General features: G+C 48.6%; 1 protein-coding gene across 4 annotated transcripts in view; it reads left to right on the top strand.

Annotated features, from left to right (window-relative positions):
- Nucleotides 1-18763, top strand: part of MLH1 (mutL homolog 1) — a 330449-nt gene that overhangs the window by 192959 nt on the left and 118727 nt on the right. For all 4 annotated transcript variants that reach the window (XM_063922601.1, XM_063922603.1, XM_063922600.1 and 1 more), the window contains 2 exons: nucleotides 10057-10210; nucleotides 16850-17226. In XM_063922601.1, coding sequence (XP_063778671.1) covers nucleotides 10057-10210; nucleotides 16850-17226 — 531 coding nt within the window. The remainder of the gene's footprint in view (nucleotides 1-10056; nucleotides 10211-16849; nucleotides 17227-18763) is intronic.

The following is an 18763-nucleotide window of genomic DNA, read 5'->3' as shown; positions in this document are numbered from 1 at the left end:
TAGGTCTCATGATGTCCGCTTTCGACATGGTGGAGTACGCTCCTTTCCATTCCCGCCCTCTCAAGAGGCTGATTTTTGCCAAGTGGGACGGCCTGCCTCACCGGATCAGGTCTCAAATGATCTCAACGATTGAGCAGGGGTCATCCCTTCTGGATCTCCAACTGGGTTCTTTTGATGATGTACGCAAGTCTGATGGGTTGGGGCACTGTGTTGGAGCAACACTACCTTCAGGGTCGGTGGACCAAGGAGGAGTCTCTCCTCCCGATAAACATTCTGGAATTGCGGGCGGTGTTCAACTCATTGAACTTGGCCCAGCATCTAATACAGAACAGACCTGTTCAAGTACAGTCTGACAACGCCACCACGGTGGCGTACATCAATCATCAAGGTGGCAGTCGAAGCCGCATGGCAGTGAGGGAAGTATCACGGATTCTTCAGTGGGCGGAATGCCATCTGCCAGCCATATCGGCAGTGTTCATTTCGGGGGTCCTAAACTGGGAAGCTGACTTTCTCAGTCATCAGGACGTACACGCCAGAGAGTGGAGCCTCCATCCAGAAGTGTTTCAACTCCTCGTGGACATGTGGGTCCTTCCAGATGTGGACCTGATGGCATCTCAACACAATCACAAGGTTTCGATCTTTGGAGCAAGGACAAGGGATCCTCAAGCGGCGTTTGTGGACGCACTGGCAATTCCATGGAACTTTCGGCTGCCATAAGTGTTCCCTCCGGTATCACTCCTGCCCAGAGTAATAAGGAAGTTCAAGCAAGGAGGAATCCTACTTCTGATCGCTCTAGCGTGGCCCAGACGGCATTGGTTCTCAGACCTCCAGGGTCTCTCGATAGAGCGTCCTCTTCTACTTCGGAAGCGCCCAGATCTCCTCGTTCAGGGCCCCTGTGCATATCAGGATTTAGCCCGATTGTCTTTGACGGCGTGGCTCTTGAAGCTTCCGTGTTGAAGGCCCGGAAACCGGCTTCGGCTCGGATTTATCATAGGGTCTGGAATTCTTACTTTGCTTGGTGCGCATCTAACAATCATGACGCTTACAAGTTTAGTACGGCCAAACTTTTAGCCTTTCTACAACAAGGCCTGGACTTGGGCCTTCGTCTGTCATCTATCAAGGTTCATATTTCTGCCTTGTCGGTTTGGTTTCAGAGAAAAATTGCGACCTTATCTGATATACATACATTCACGCAGGGTGTGTGGCGGATTCAGCCTCCTTATGTCCCGCCGGTGGCACCTTGGGACTTGTCGGTGGTTCTGGAGGCGTTGCAAGGGTCTCCGTTTGAGCCTCTTGAATCTGCAGACCTTAAGTGGCTTTCTCTTAAGGTATTGTTTCTGCTGGCTTTTGCCTCTGCTAGCCGGGTGTCAGATTTGGGTGCCTTGTCTTGTAGGTCACCATATCTGATTTTTCACCATGATCGGGGCGGTTCTTAGAACACGTCCCGGGTATTTACCTAAGGTGGTGTCTTTCCACTTTAATCAGGAGATTGTGGTACCGGCCTTTGCCTCTCCTGATTTGTCTTCCAAAGAATGGTCTTTGAATGTGGTACGGGCTCTCCATATATACGTGAAGAGAACTGCCTCCATCAGGAAGTTGGATTCTCTCTTTGTTCTGTTTGGTTTTCACAAACGTGGCTGGCCTGCTCACAAGCAGACCTTAGCCAGATGGATTAGAATGGTGATTGCACATTCTTATGTACAGGCTGGCTATCCAGCTCCTGCTACCTTAAAGGCCCATTCTACTCGGTCGGTTGGACCTTCTTTGGCAGCCCGCCGTGGTGCGACCCTTGAACAATTGTGCAATGCGGCTACGTGGTCCTCATTGAACACGTTCATAAGGTTTTATGCCTTTGATACTTCCGCCTCCCAGGATGCTTCCTTTGGACACCGGGTTCTTGTGCCCGCTACAGTGCGTCCCCTCCTATAAGGAACTGCTTTAGGACATCCCCAATGTCATTCCCTGTGGAGCCCAGTGTACCCCGCAGCAGGAAACGAGATTTATGGTAAGAACTTACCGTTGTTAAATCTCTTTCTGCGAGGTACACTGGGCTCCACAGGGCGCCCACCCTGATGCACTTGGCCTCTTTGGGTTTGTATGGCATTAGCCGCTGGCACCCTCTCCTGTCGTGAGTGTGTGGTGTATGTGGCTACTAACAATTGTAGTCTCTTTTTCCTGCTACTGCATTGGACTGGTTAACAAAAACTGAGCTCCTGTGCACAGAGGCGGGGTTATAGAAGAGGCGGCGGTATGCACCTTGGGAAGAAGGTCAAAGCTTTGAGCCTGTTGGTGCCTCGGATCAAGATCCTACTCTACACCCCAGTGTCATTCCCTGTGGATCCCAGTGTACCTCGCAGAAGCGGTAAGTTCTTACCATAAATCTAATTTTTCCGCTGAGCGGCGAACCAAGTATGCCCGCCAGTAACCCAGATTATTGCGGTGGTGAAGAGGGGGATAAGTAGCCATCATAGGATATGTACTAAGCAGTGGTGAAAGTGGAGAAGTGAGCCAGTAGAGAAGTTGCCCATGGCAACCAATCAGCTGCTCTGTATACTTTTATAGTATGCAAATTATAAATGTTATGTCAATGCTGATTGGTTGCCATGGGCAAGTTCTCCACTGGCTCACTTCACTTTTATCACTGCTTAGTAAATATCCCCTCTAGTCTCACTTTGTATCTTACCCATTTAAAAATAAAATGGCAGGTCCCATATGCAGTGATTTGCAAAGGTGTGCCTTGATTCTGTTAAAGTGCATGTGTTGTGCTGGATCAGGGATGGGCAGCCCTCCAGCTGTTGTTGAACTACACATACCAGCATGCCTGGCTACAGTTTTGCTATTTGGCCATGCTAAAACTGTTGCAGGGCATGCTGGGATGTGTAGTTCAACAACAGCTGAAGGTTCCCATCCCTGTGCTAGATCATAGGTCTTAAACCTGCGGCCCTCCAGCTGCTGTGGAACTACACACCTCAGCATGCCATGCCACAGTTTTGCTATTAAGGCATGCCGAAACTAAGGCAGGACATGCTGGGATGTGTAGTTCCACAGCAGCTGGAGGGCTGCAGGTTGAAGACCAATGTGCTAGATGGTGGTATAAGGGGAAGCAGAAGTTTTAACCAGCAGAGTATTTATACTGGTGCTCGAAAAGAATTAGATTTTTGACCCAGCTCCAAGCTAGTTGAGATTGTTCCTTCTAGTTGCCCTTTGGCAAAGGAGTATATTTATAGTTGCTTTTAGCAGTATGAAAAAAAAATCCTCAAACACAGAAGTGCCATATGTAATAAAGGCATCACCAATGTCCCTTCATTCTCAAGAGTATGACGGGCCTTATACCATCCCGTGTAAATTGTGTCATATGGTGATCTGAGACTTGTGTGCAGCCGCTTCCCCATGGAAACCTAACCTATGAAGCTCCCAATTAACAGTTCTTGTGTTGACATCTCTTTTAGAGGCAGCTGGGAACTCACAGTAGTGAGTATTGCAACAGACTATTTTGTTACATGCTTGGTGTTCTAGTTTTATGAGCTTGTGTGACCGGGATGCAGTTAAAATACCCCCTGTTGGGATACCAGCGTTCGGGAAATCGACGCAGGAATTCCGACAGCCGGTGAAATATCGCCGGACGCAATCCCTACCACTGCAGGTTATTCCCACTCAGGTGGTACCACGCCACCATCCAAGTGGGAATATAACCTGTGGTGAGCGTAGAAAGCCACCGGGCCCGAAGCTCTACCAGCCTGTCACTCGATTTTTATGAAAATCTGCATTTTCCAGAAGTTCATTTTCCTGCACAGGGGGGGCGTATTTACTCAGTGTTGTTAATGTTCTACATTTCTCTTTCATCCACTAGGGGACACTGGAGTCCTATACAGTAGGGGTGTGAAGCCTTGAACCGGAGGTGTGGCACAATCTAAAATTAGCATGGTCTGCACAGCCGGTTCCTCACCCTTCACATGCCTCCTCCCTCAGTTTGAAAAATTGTGCTGGAGGTAACAGCACGTGGGAGCACTGAGCTCCTGACTAAAAATCTAAAAGGGGCTGCGTAACCCTAATAAAAGGGGGACAAGGCTGCCTAATATCAGAGAGACAAAGATCCCTATTGAAGGGACCTTCCTCTCTCCACAGGAGATCCTCCAGCCTTCTAACAGTGAGTACTGGTTGAAGGAAGACGTAGCTTAGGCTAGGGTACTTCATGTAATTTATTAATTTCTTTATTTATTTATTTTCTCTTTCTTGAAAGTAAAACTTTACTTTATTGCTGCCTCCTGATAAAAGAAGAGATAGACCCCCTCTTGCAGCTACAGCGGCGGGCGCGGGACCAGAGTGCGGCGCGAGACTCAGCCCTTCCTCCCTGTGAGCAGGGAGCGACGGCAGAGAGGCACGCTGCACAACGACGGAGACTGACAGCCGAAGCGGAGCACAGGTACAGCTACGGGGCTGTCAAGGCGCGCGCCGGCCAGCGGGTCCGGAGCGCGCCAGATAGTAGCGGGGAAAGTCTGTTCGCCGATGGCAGACTCGGCGCGCGCCAGCCAGCGGGCGGCGGGAGGGGAGCCAAAGCAGCAAGTGTTTTTAACACCAAAGCCAGTAAGAAAGAAAAACCTATAAACATATGTGGGGCACACATTTAGTGGGGGCCATATTTAATGATTATGGCGCCAGAATGAGATAATGGATGGGTCCTCCCCCTCCCCCCAGTAAAGTAAGGAAAAGGGTTGCTTATTACAGAAATAGCTCCCCCTGCTGCACTGCCTGCATAGTGCATAGTAAAATATAGCAGAGTGATCGTTAGACAACAGCTCCCTCTGCTGGTGTAAAATATATTTACAGTATATGAGGATCTCCTGAAAAGTGATATAACTTTACAATTTATATTTTCAAGGGACTTCTGTTTCAAAGATCCCGCAGAAAATTCACGGAAGCAAGCGAATACCAACTCTAACATTGTAGCTGATTTACAGTTGGGGTGTGAGGATTGCGAGTCGGCTGGTGTTTTATTTTTTTATTTTTATTTTTTTTATTTAATTAAAGTAAAGATATTAGCCTGCTCCTTTTTATATACGAAAAGGACAGGTAATTCCAGCCGGATCCAATACCTTCGCTTCCGTCATCTCCCAGTCTTTCTCTTCCTAGTTTAAAGGGTGAAAGCGCGGCAGGTTACCCTGGTACAGGGTTTTCAAAACAACATGTCTAAGGCAACCAAGACCTCCAAGACCTGTTATGTTTATACGAAATGTAACAAGAAGAGCATGCGGGTTGGCAGCTCCGGGGTGTGCGACTCCTGCTTAGATAAGGACGCTCCACCGGGGAGCAGTGCTCTGGCTAAGGCATGGGAAGACAACCTTGCTAATAGAATCTCCATGGAGATGGCAGAATCGCGCAAGCAGCAATCAGAATGGGCTGCGGGATTCTCAAAGACGATGGAGGAATTTCTCATCAGGTTAACGCCGCCCGCACACGCAGACACAAGTGTGCGCAAGGCTGTTAAAAGAACTCTCCCTATGATACCAGAATCAGAAGAGGAAGAGGGTTTTCTTCTTGATACGGAGGAAGGTGAGTTAATTGAACCTAACCTAGACGCCGACTTTCCAGAAGAGGACTCGGCAATCTCAGGTCTAGACTCCTTAATTGACGCAGTAAAAGAGATCCTAAGCTTTAAGGTCGAGGAAATACGGGAGCCGGAAGATTTCGATTTGTTCGAATCACAGAAGCCGCGTTCAGCAGTGTTTCCCATTCCTAAATCCCTCCAATCTCAGATAGAGGAGGCTTGGAAACAACCTGACAAACTGTTTCAATTTCCGAAACTGTTTCAGGTAACTTATCCCCTACCTAAGGGTGTAATGGACAAGTGGGAGACTCCGCCGGTGGTGGACGCCTCACTAGTAAGGTTGTCAAAAAAGACAATTTTACCGATTCCTAACGTAACTACTTTAAAGGATGCGTCAGACCGTAAAGTTGACACTGCGTTAAAGTCAATTTTTGTTGCAGCTGGTGCAGCGCAGAGACCTGCGATAGTCTGTGCTTGGGTCAACAAGGCCATGGGTGCATGGTCCGGCCGTATTGTACAAGCTATTGAGGAGGAAAACAGTTTAGAAGAGATTACCCAACTGGCGGAACACATTCGGGAATCTGCATCGTACTTATGTCAAGCTTCTAAGGATATTAGCAGAATAGCATCGCGCATATCTGCATCGGCCATATCGGCTAGACGGATTTTATGGCTCAGAGAATGGCAGGGAGACTCCGAGACCAAAAAGGCGGTAGAATCCATCCCCTTTGGGGGTGAAATGCTGTTCGGACCAGAATTAGACAAGTGGATTTCGCAGGCTACAGTGGGGAAGTCCACTTTTCTGCCTACTCCTTATACGAGAACCGCTCCACAAACTAGGAGAGGTTATTTGGGTCCAGCATTTACTTCATTTAGATCTCAGTCCTTTCGAGCCAGAGGAAGGGGTTTCGGTACACAAGCACGTAGGGGCAGAGGTAGAGGCCGCTCACAAGCGGCAACCAGAAAGCACGATAAACCTGCTGACAAGACCGTGGCATGACGGCCTCCCAGCTCACCTGGGGTCCCCCTTGGTGGGCGGCTGACTGGAAGGTTTTCAGGACATCTGGGCCAAAACCTCACAGGATCTTTGGGTGAACAACTTAATCTCTCAGGGATACAAGCTGGAATTTCAACAGAGGCCTCACAGTCAGTTTTTTACAACAGGATTGCCTCGGTGCCCTCAAAAAGCAGGGGCACTACGGGCAGCAATTCTCAAATTGCTACAAGCAGAGGTCATTATTCCGGTTCCCGCTTCTCAGAGAGGAACGGGGTTCTATTCCAATCTTTTTGTCGTGCCAAAGCCAGACGGGACGGTCAGACCAATACTCAATTTAAAAGTTTTCAACCAGTTTTTAAGAGTCTACAGATTCAAGATGGAATCAATCCAATCAGTCATTGCAGGCTTAGAAGAGGGCGAGTTCATGGTATCCATGGACATAAAGGATGCACATCTGCATATTCCAATCTGGACTCCTCACCAGGCTTACTTAAGGTTCGCACTGGTGGCGAATCACTACCAATTCCGGGCCTTGCCGTTCGGTCTAGCATCAGCCCCAAGAATTTTCACAAAGATCATGGTGATCATGGTTGCAGGACTGAGATTGTTGGGGGTCATGATTATACCTTATCTGGACGATTTACTGATCAAGGCTCCATCTCAGACTCGACTGCTCAAGGATGTTCAGACATCCCATCAATTTCTAATTCAACATGGATGGATTGTCAATTTCCAAAAGTCCAACCTCATACCGACTCAACGGATTCAATTCCTCGGTCTCATCTTGGACACGGTCTTACCAGAGAACAAGGTCCAGGACTTACAGAGATTAGTGGCTCAGGTACTGAGGACGCAAACCGTTTCTCTGCACCTCTGTGTGCAACTTCTCGGGAAGATTGTGGCGTCATTCGAAGCTCTCCAGTATGGCAGACTTCATTCCCGACCATTCCAAATAAACCTCATTGCTCAGGGAGCAGGCTCGCACTGGCTTCTCCATCGGAGAATCCGACTTCAACCACAAGTACGGGTCTCCTTGATATGGTGGTCGTTACACAAGAACCTTGCAGCCGGCAAGAAGTGCGGCATTTGGTATTGGTGGATTCTGATGACGGACGCCAGTCTCAGAGGTTGGAGAGCCGTCCTAGAGGACCATCAGTTTCAAGGACGGTGGACGCTACAGGAGAGCAAACTACCCATAAATATCCTCGAACTAAGAGCAGTTTACAATGCACTTCTCTTAGCAGAAGACCTAGTCATGAAACAACACATCAGGATTCAGTCAGACAATGTCACGACGATGGCTTACATAAACCGTCAAGGAGGAACAAAGAGCAGGATGGCGTTAAAGGAAGCCACAAAGATCTTGTTGTGGGCAGAAAGACGAGACATCATTCTCTCGGCAGTGTTCATTCCAGGTGTGGAGAACTGGGAAGCAGATTATCTCAGTCGCCAGGACATGCATCCGGGAGAGTGGTGCCTTCATCCACGGATTTTCAACATGATAGTGAGAAGATGGGGTCTGCCTCAGGTAGACCTAATGGCGTCTCGACAAAACCATCAGCTACCCAGATATGTGTCAAGGACTCGAGATCCAGCAGCAGGAGGAGTGGACGCATTAACATTTCCTTAGTGTTACAGGAGGGTTTACATATTTCCCCCATTCCCACTCATACCCAGGGTTCTAAAAAGGGTAAAACGTGAACGAGTGTGGGCCATTCTAATCGCACCAGATTGGCCCCGCAGGAGTTGGTACTCCGACCTGCGGGGGTTACTTGCGGAAGATTCTTGGAGGTTACCTCAGAGAGAGGACCTGCTATCTCAGGCACCGTTGCTACACCCCGACCTGAACAGGCTGCGTTTGACGGCGTGGCTATTGAAACCCGGATCTTAAGAAACAGAGGGATTCCACGAACGGCCATTCCTACAATGATTGCCGCTAGGAAGCCGGTCACAGCCAGGCACTACTACAGGATTTGGAGACGGTACATGGCTTGGTGTCAGGAGCGGGGATGGAATTCAACGAATTTCCATTTATCTCGACTTCTACTTTTCCTTCAGGCCGGTCTAGAGGGAGGACTCAGACTGGGCTCTTTGAAGGTTCAGATTTCGGCTCTCTCCATCCTTTATCAACAGCGGCTAGCATCCTTGCCAGAGATTCAAACTTTTTTACAGGGGGTTCTGAGGATTCAACCCCCTTTTCGTCCTCCCACGGCACCATGGGACTTAAATTTGGTGTTAGAATATTTGAAGTCACCAACTTTTGAGCCGTTGACAAGAACAGACCTGAAATATCTCTCTTGGAAGGTCACGTCATTACTTGCCTTGGCTAGGCGGGTTTCTGAGTTGGGAGCCTTATCCTGTAAGAGTCCTTTCTTAGTTTTTCATGAGGATAGGGCGGAACTCCGTACAAGGGCGGACTTCCTTCCGAAGGTGGTTTCGGGGTTTCATGTAAACAAGCCAATAGTGGTTCCATCTTTCCAGGGTCTCACAGATGAGGACGTGTCCTTGGATGTTGTCCGAGCTTTACGGGTATACGTACAGGTTACCTCGTCCTTCAGAAAGTCGGACCATTTGTTTGTTCTTTATGATGGGCCAAAGAAGGGTTGGCCAGCATCTAAGCAGTCTTTGGCTAGATGGATTAGACTTACCATTCGGCAAGCTTATGTTTCCTGTGGCAAACAGGTTCTGGTTCAGACGGGTGCTCATACTACCCGATCAGTGGGTGCCTCGTGGGCGGCTGCCAGGGGTGCTTCCACTACTCAACTTTGCAGAGCGGCGACGTGGTCTTCAGCCCACACGTTTGCAAGATTTTACAAGTTTGATACTTTTGCGTCCGGAGAATCTAAGTTCGGACGTTTAGTTTTGCAGGCCACCGACAGCACTCCCTCCCTGGGGGAAAACTTTGGGACGTCCCCTACTGTATAGGACTCCAGTGTCCCCTAGTGGATGAAAGAGAAAAAGAGGATTTTGGTACTTACCGATAAATCCATTTCTCTGAATCCTCTAAGGGACACTGGACGCCCGCCTCGGTGCTGTCAACCTGCTGTGTTTTCAGTTCTTGTTTTAAACAGTTCGTAGAAACGGTGTTCCTTATTCGGTCAAGAGTTCTTGGCCGCTGTTTGATATGTTGTACGGGTCGGTTCCTCGCCATGTGCTATAGTGTCATGTCCTATTCTCTCAGTCAAAATTTTTCAAACTGAGGGAGGAGGGATGTGAAGGGGGAGGAACCGGCTGTGCAGACAATGCTAATTTTAGATTGTGCCACACCTCCGGTTCAAGGCTTCACACCCCTACTGTATAGGACTCCAGTGTCCCCAAGAGGATTCAGAGAAATGGATTTATCGGTAAGTACCAAAATCCTCTTTTTGTGTTGTGTAGGTAAAACAGGACTCCTTTCAGTGTATGCATGTTGCCTCTACACTTCTTTTATATTACAGTTGTGTGTTACATAGTTTCTTCTAAAGTTAATTTGTGGTTTACTGTTACTCATTGTGTGTTCTACTGATGATCCTAGCTTGGACATATCTCCTCAAAATGTTGATGTAAATGTTCATCCGACAAAGCATGAAGTCCACTTCCTGCATGAAGAAAGCATCATCGAAAGAGTCCAGCAACACATAGAGAGCAAACTGCTGGGGTCAAACTGCTCCAGGATGTACTTTACACAGGTGACTGATATCGGCAACTTTTTTGTTTTTGTTGCTTTTCCTGTACATTTTTTTTTTCTTGTTCAGTTGAAAAAGAAAACACTAAGATTTTTATCTATACTTTTAATAACATTGTATGTATGTTCGTGATAAACCCGAGAACTACTGAACCCATTTTGATCAGGTTTTCACTGAAATGTACCTCGACATCCTCTCAGTAACACAGGCTATAAATGTTCTCAGTATCATGATAGTTGGCTGATTAGCAGAAAAAAATCATCAACGCATCAAATAGTCTCTGTTGTCACAGAGCAGGTAATATGGGGGCCAGCGCTACACATGTGTAATGGGGGGGCGCAGAGGCACACATGGGTAATGAGGCACCCCCTATCATGTATGAAAATGTTTATTTCTCTGACGTCCTAAGTGGATGCTGGGGACTCCGTCAGGACCATGGGGAATAGCGGCTCCGCAGGAGACAGGGCACAAAAGTAAAAGCTTTAGGATCAGGTGGTGTGCACTGGCTCCTCCCCCTATGACCCTCCTCCAAGCCTCAGTTAGGTTTTTGTGCCCGGCCGAGAAGGGTGCAATCTAGGTGGCTCTCCTAAAGAGCTGCTTAGAGTAAAAGTTTTATTAGGTTTTTTATTTTTAGTGAGTCCTGCTGGCAACAGGCTCACTGCAACGAGGGACTTAGGGGAGAAGAAGTGAACTCACCTGCGTGCAGGATGGATTGGCTTCTTAGGCTACTGGACACTAGCTCCAGAGGGACGATCACAGGTACAGCCTGGATGGGTCACCGGAGCCGCGCCGCCGACCCCCTTGCAGATGCTGAAGAGAGAAGAGGTCCAGAAATCGGCGGCTGAAGACTTCTCAGTCCTCATGAGGTAGCGCACAGCACTGCAGCTGTGCGCCATTGCTCTCAGCACACTTCACACCAACGGTCACTGAGGGTGCAGGGCGCTGGGGGGGGCGCCCTGGGCAGCAATGAAAGTACCTATACTGGCTAAAAATACATCACATATAGCCTCTGGGGCTATATGGATGTATTTAACCCCTGCCAGGTTGTCAGAAAAACGGGAGAAGAAGCCCGCCGAAAAGGGGGCGGGGCCTATTCTCCTCAGCACACAGCGCCATTTTCCCTCACAGAACTGCTGGAGGGAAGGCTCCCAGGCTCTCCCCTGCACTGCACTACAGAAACAGGGTTAAAACAGAGAGGGGGGGCACTTATTTGGCGATATGATTATATATTAAGATGCTATAAGGGAAAACACTTATATAAAGGTTGTCCCTGTATAATTATAGCGTTTTGGTGTGTGCTGGCAAACTCTCCCTCTGTCTCCCCAAAGGGCTAGTGGGGTCCTGTCCTCTATCAGAGCATTCCCTGTGTGTGTGCTGTGTGTCGGTACGTGTGTGTCGACATGTATGAGGACGATGTTGGTGAGGAGGCGGAGCAATTGCCTGTAATGGTGATGTCACTCTCTAGGGAGTCGACACCGGAATCGATGGCTTATTTAGGGAATTACGTGATAATGTCAACACGCTGCAAGGTCAGTTGACGACATGAGACGGCCGGCAAACAAATTAGTACCTGTCCAGGCGTCTCAAACACCGTCAGGGGCTTTAAAACGCCCATTTACCTCAGTCGGTCGACACAGACACGGACACTGACTCCAGTGTCGACGGTGAAGAAACAAACGTATTTTCCTTTAGGGCCACACGTTACATGTTAAGGGCAATGAAGGAGGTGTTACATATTTCTGATACTACAAGTACCACAAAAAAGGGTATTATGTGGGGTGTGAAAAAACTACCTGTAGTTTTTCCTGAATCAGATAAATTAAATGAAGGCGCTCACACGCTTATCACAAGTGGCGTTACCGTCTCCAGATACGGCCGCCCTCAAGGAGCCAGCTGATAGGAGGCTGGAAAATATCCTAAAAAGTATATACACACATACTGGTGTTATACTGCGACCAGCGATCACCTCAGCCTGGATGTGCAGCGCTGGGGTGGCTTGGTCGGATTCCCTGACTGAAAATATTGATACCCTTGACAGGGACAGTATTTTATTGACTATAGAGCATTTAAAGGATGCATTTCTATATATGCGAGATGCACAGAGGGATATTTGCACTCTGGCATCAAGAGTAAGTGCGATGTCCATATCTGCCAGAAGATGTTTATGGACACGACAGTGGTCAGGTGATGCAGATTCCAAACGGCACATGGAAGTATTGCCGTATAAAGGGGAGGAGTTATTTGGGGTCGGTCCATCGGACCTGGTGGCCACGGCAACAGCTGGAAAATCCACCTTTTTTACCCCAAGTCACATCTCAGCAGAAAAAGACACCGTCTTTTCAGCCTCAGTCCTTTCGTCCCCATAAGGGCAAGCGGGCAAAAGGCCAGTCATATCTGCCCAGGGATAGAGGAAAGGGAAGAAGACTGCAGCAGGCAGCCCATTCCCAGGAACAGAAGCCCTCCACCGCTTCTACCAAGTCCTCAGCATGACGCTGGGGCCGTACAAGCGGACTCAGGTGCGGTGGGTGGTCGTCTCAAAAGTTTCAGCACGCAGTGGGCTCACTCGCAAGTGGACCCCTGGAGCCTACAAGTAGTATCCCAGGGGTACAGATTGGAAATTCGAGACGTCTCCCCCTCGCAGGTTCCTGAAGTCTGCTTTACCAACGTCTCCCTCCGACAGGGAGGCAGTATTGGAAACAATTCACAAGCTGTATTCCCAGCAGGTGATAATCAAAGTACCCCTCCTACAACAAGGAAAGGGGTATTATTCCACACTATATTGTGGTACTGAAGCCAGACGGCTCGGTGAGACCTATTCTAAATCTGAAATATTTGAACACTTACATACAAAGGTTCAAATCAAGATGGAGTCACTCAGAGCAGTGATAGCGAACCAGGAAGAAGGGGACTATATGGTGTCCCTGGACATCAGGGATGCTTACCTCCATGTCCCAATTTGCCCTTCTCACCAAGGGTACCTCAGGTTCGTGGTACAGAACTGTCACTATCAGTTTCAGACGCTGCCGTTTGGATTGTCCACGGCACCCCGGGTCTTTACCAAGGTAATGACCGAAATGATGATTCTTCTTCAAAGAAAATGGACGATCTCCTGATAAGGGCAAGGTCCAGAGAACAGTTGGAGGTCGGAGTAGCACTATCTCAAGTAGTTCTACGACAGCACGGGCGGATTCTAAATATTCCAAAATCGCAGCTGTTTCCGACGACACGTCTGCTGTTCCTAGGGATGATTCTGGACACAGTCCAGAAAAGGGTGTTTCTCCCGGAGAAGAAAGCCAGGGAGTTATCCGAGCTAGTCAGGAACCTCCTAAAACCAGGAAAAGTGTCAGTGCATCATTGCACAAGGGTCCTGGGAAAAATGGTGGCTTCTTACGAAGCGATTCCATTCGGCAGATTTCACGCAAGAACTTTTCAGTGGGATCTGCTGGAAAAATGGTCCGGATCGCATCTTCAGATGCATCAGCGGATAACCCTGTCTCCAAGGACAAGGGTGTTTCTTCTGCGGTGGCTGCAGAGTGCTCATCTATTAAAGGGCCGCAGATTCGGCATTCAGGACTGGGTCCTGGTGACCACGGATGCCAGCCTGAGAGGCTGGGGAGCAGTCACACAGGGAAAAAAATTTCCAGGGAGTGTGATATAGTCTGGAGACTTCTCTCCACATAAATATACTGGAGCTAAGGGCAATTTACAATGCTCTAAGCTTAGCAAGACCTCTGCTTCAAGGTCAGCCGGTATTGATCCAGTGGGACAACATCACGGCAGTCGCCCACGTAAACAGACAGGGCGGCACAAGAAGCAGGAGGGCAATGGCAGAAACTGCAAGGATTCTTCGCTGGGCGGAAAATCATGTGATAACACTGTCAGCAGTGTTCATTCCGGGAGTGGACAACTGGGAAGCAGACTTCCTCAGCAGGCACGACCTCCACCCGGGAGAGTGGGGACTTCATCGGGAAGTCTTCCACATGATTGTGAACCGTTGGGAAAGACCAAAGGTGGACATGATGGCGTCCCACCTGAAAAAAAAACTGGACAGGTATTGCGCCAGGTCAAGAGACCCTCAGGCAATAGCTGTGGACGTTCTGGTAACACCGTGGGTGTACCAGTCGGTGTATGTGTTCCCTCCTCTGCTTCTCATACCCAAGGTACTGAGAATTATAAGACGTAGAGGAGTAAGAACTATACTCGTGGCTCCGGATTGGCCAAGAAGGACTTGGTACCCGGAACTTCAAGAAATGCTCACAGAGGACTCATGGCCTCTGCCGCTAAGAAGGGACTTGCTTCAGCAAGTACCATGTCTGTTCCAAGACTTACCGCGGCTGCGTTTGACGGCATGGCGGTGGAACGCCGGATCCTAAGGGAAAAAGGCATTCCGGAAGATGTCATTCCTACCCTGGTCAAAGCCAGGAAGGAGGTGACCACACAACATTATCACCACATGTGGCGAAAATATGTTGCGTGGTGTGAGGCCAGGAAGGCCCCACGAAGAAATTTCAACTCGGTCGATTCCTGCATTTCCTGCAAACAGGAGTGTCTATGGGCCTCATATTGGGGTCCATTAGGGTTCAAATTTCGGCCCTGTCAATTTTCTTCCAGAAAAGATTGGCTTCAGTTCCTGAAGTCCAGAAGTTTGTCAAGGGAGTACTGCATATACAACCCCCTTTTGTGCCACCAGTGGCACTGTGGGATCTCAACGTAGTTCTGGGATTCCTCAAATCACATTGGTTTAAACCGCTCAAATCTGTGGATTTGAAATATCTCACATGGAAAGTGACCATGCTGTTGGCCCTGGCCTCGGCCAGGCGAGTGTCAGAATTGGCGGCTTTGTCTCACAAAGCCCATATCTGATTGTCCATTCGAACAGGGCAGAGCTGCGGACTCGTCCCCAGTTTCTCCCTAAGGTGGTGTCAGCGTTTCACCTGCACCAGCTTATTGTGGTACCTGCGGCTACTAGGGACTTGGAGGACTCCCAAGTTGCTGGATGTTGTCAGGGCCCTGAAAATATAGGTTCCAGGACGGCTGGAGTCAGGAAAACTGACTTGCTGTTATCCTGTAGGCACCCAAAAAACTGGGTGCTCTTGCTTCTAAGCAGACGATTGCTAGTTGGATGTGTAGTACAATTCAGCTTGCACATTCTGTGGCAGGCCTGCCACAGCCAAAATATGTAAATGCCCATTCCACAAGGAAGGTGGGCTCATCTTGGGCGGCTGCCCGAGGGGTCTCGGCTTTACAACTTTGCCGAGCTGCTACTTGGTCAGGGGCACACCCTGGCTGAGGAGGACCTGGAGTTCTCTCATTCGGTGCTGCAGAGTCATCCGCACTCTCCCGCCCGTTTGGGAGCTTTGGTATAATCCCCATGGTCCTGACGGAGTCCCCAGCATCCACTTAGGACGTCAGAGAAAATAAGAATTTACTTACCGATAATTCTATTTCTCGTAGTCCGTAGTGGATGCTGGGCGCCCATCCCAAGTGCGGATTGTCTGCAATACTTGTACATAGTTATTGTTACAAAAATCGGGTTATTATTGTTGTGAGCCATCTTTTCAGAGGCTCCGCTGTTATCATGCTGTTAACTGGGTTCAGATCGCAGGTTGTACAGTGTGATTGGTGTGGCTGGTATGAGTCTTACCCGGGATTCAAAATCCTTCCTTATTGTGTACGCTCGTCCGGGCACAGTATCCTAACTGAGGCTTGGAGGAGGGTCATAGGGGGAGGAGCCAGTGCACACCACCTGATCCTAAAGCTTTTACTTTTGTGCCCTGTCTCCTGCGGAGCCGCTATTCCCCATGGTCCTGACGGAGTCCCCAGCATCCACTACGGACTACGAGAAATAGAATTATCGGTAAGTAAATTCTTATTTTTATTCAATTACAGCATCACAGTGTGCAAGGGCACTTGCCAGGTTGGCGGGCAAGGGGGGTGTCAGTCAGTGTTTTGGGGTGCAGTGCGCTGAGGAAACTAATACAGTTTGGACGTCCCTTGCATGTCCCATGCCTCCTATCGGGACTCTGAGCAGTGAGAAGCCACAAGATGGCCTCTGCCCATACGAGTCGGCAGCACTGCAGTCATGGACATGCATGCGACGAAGAGACTCTCTATTCATTCTGTCAGCGCACTGCACCCCCAACACTGACTGACTCTCCATTATCCCTCACACGTTGTTGCACTTGAGTAAAATAAAATACATAAATGTGCCTTGGTGCGATCTCCCCCCACCCCCCCACCCGAATCCGCCTATTGCTGTCTGAATTTAAACACTTACAATTGACCGTTGTTTATATATAAAATGTCGCACAGAACATATCTGTCCCATCAAAGCCTATAATATTAAATCTGACATTTCGGTCTGGATGTAATGAAGTCTGAGTTGGCCAGAGGTGCTGGTTCCTGGTCGATATCTGATGTATTTATTTATTTTAAAGCGGCAATAATGTACAAGGCAAAACCATGCCTTGTACTGTACATTATTGCCGCTTTAAAAAAATAAAGGCTGAGTTCAGCCGGGAACCTATACTTCCAGCCAACTCGGACATTATTATATCTGTCCTTTCTTGTTTATAGCTATGTACCATGTGATCCATTTTGTACAACTGGCTTTAATAGGTCTGCTGTTTGTTTTGTGAACAGACGTTGTTGCCGGGTGCATCTATCAGTGCTAGTGAAGTGGTGAAGCCCATGTCGAGTACATCTTCTGCACCTCAGAAGGCAGGTGACAAGGTGTACGCACATCAGATGGTACGCACAGACTCCAGGGAGCAAAAGTTGGATGCCTTTCTTCAACCTTTGTCTGTACAAAAGCTATCTAGTGTGCCAGCAGAAAGCCATATATCCAAAGTGGTAGAAGATCAGAAGACTGATACAGGACAGTCACAGGACACCACTTTGGAAGAACGGAGTGATCTTGAAATGCTTGATGCTTCTGATGTCACTGCTTGTATGAACGAGTGTGAATTGCCACCAGACAGGACTGAAGCAAGCACATCTTCAGACATTGTGCCACCCAGGTAATGCCACTTGCATTGGCTGCAGACATGTGCAACTGATTTATACATTTATACTGTAGTTACTTTATGATTTGAATGCATCACTGATTTGTAATGTTCCCTGTCTTCTTTTTTTTTTTTTTTTAATGTTTACATTTTTATTGACATTTTTAACATTTGAATGAGGAGGGGAAGGAAAAATTGGGGTACAGAATCAAAAAAAGGGAAGGGGATGGTGGGGAATGAATACAGCATCATGGTACAAGTAATAATGTGGCAGATCGGTACAACAACATATTGGTATATATGACGGCACATAGCCGGGCAAATACAAATCAGTGCACAGCAACGGAGACCGTTGGAAGAAAAATAATTATTTCTCTATCGTCCTAGTGGATGCTGGGGTTCCTGAAAGGACCATGGGGAATAGCGGCTCCGCAGGAGACAGGGCACAAAAAGTAAAGCTTTAGGATCAGGTGGTGTGCACTGGCTCCTCCCCCTATGACCCTCCTCCAAGCCTCAGTTAGATTTTTGTGCCCGGCCGAGAAGGGTGCAATCTAGGTGGCTCTCCTGAGCTGCTTAGAATAAAAGTTTAGTTAGGTTTTTTTTTTATTTTCAGTGAGTCCTGCTGGCAACAGGCTCACTGCATCGTGGGACTAAGGGGAGAAGAAACGGACTCACCTGAGTGCAGAGTGGATCGGGTTTCTTAGGCTACTGGACACTAGCTCCAGAGGGACGATCACAGGTTCAGCCTGGATGGGTCACCGGAGCCGCGCCGCCGTCCCCCTTACAGAGCCAGAAGAGACGAAGAGGTCCGGTGAAATCGGCGGCAGAAGACATCCTGTCTTCAGACTAAGGTAGCGCACAGCACCGCAGCTGTGCGCCATTGCTCTCAGCACACTTCACACTCCGGTCACTGAGGGTGCAGGGCGCTGGGGGGGGAGCGCCCTGAGACGCAATATAACGGAATACCTTAGGTGGCAAAACAGAATACATCACATATAGCTCCTGGGCTATATAGATGTATTTTAATCCCCTGCCATTTTACACAGAAAAGCGGGAGATAAGGACGTCGTGAAGGGGCGGAGCCTATCTCCTCAGCACACAAGCGCCATTTTCCCTCACGGCTCCGCTGGAAGGACGGCTCCCTGACTCTCCCCTGCAGTCCTGCTTCAGAATCAGGGTAAAAAAGAGAAGGGGGGGGCATTTTTGGCAGCAAATAACGATAATAACAGCAGCTATAAGGGAATAACACTTATATAAGGTTATCCCTGTATATATATATATATATATATATAGCGCTGGGTGTGTGCTGGCAGACTCTCCCTCTGTCTCTCCCTCTGTCTCTCCAAAGGGCTAAGTGGGGTCCTGTCCTCTATCAGAGCATTCCCGGTGTGTGTGCTGTGTGTCGGTACGCGTGTGTCGACATGTATGAGGAGGAAAATTATGTGGAGGCGGAGCAGTTGCCTGTGTTGGTGATGTCACCCCCTAGGGAGTCGACACCTGACTGGATGATTGTATTTAAACAATTAAGTGATAATGTCAGCAATTTGCAGAA

This window comes from Pseudophryne corroboree, chromosome 5 (genome assembly GCF_028390025.1).
Source record: "Pseudophryne corroboree isolate aPseCor3 chromosome 5, aPseCor3.hap2, whole genome shotgun sequence".
NCBI lineage: Eukaryota > Metazoa > Chordata > Amphibia > Anura > Myobatrachidae > Pseudophryne > Pseudophryne corroboree.
The sequence above is the reverse complement of the archived record's forward strand: the minus strand, read 5'-3'. Positions and strand labels throughout refer to the sequence as shown.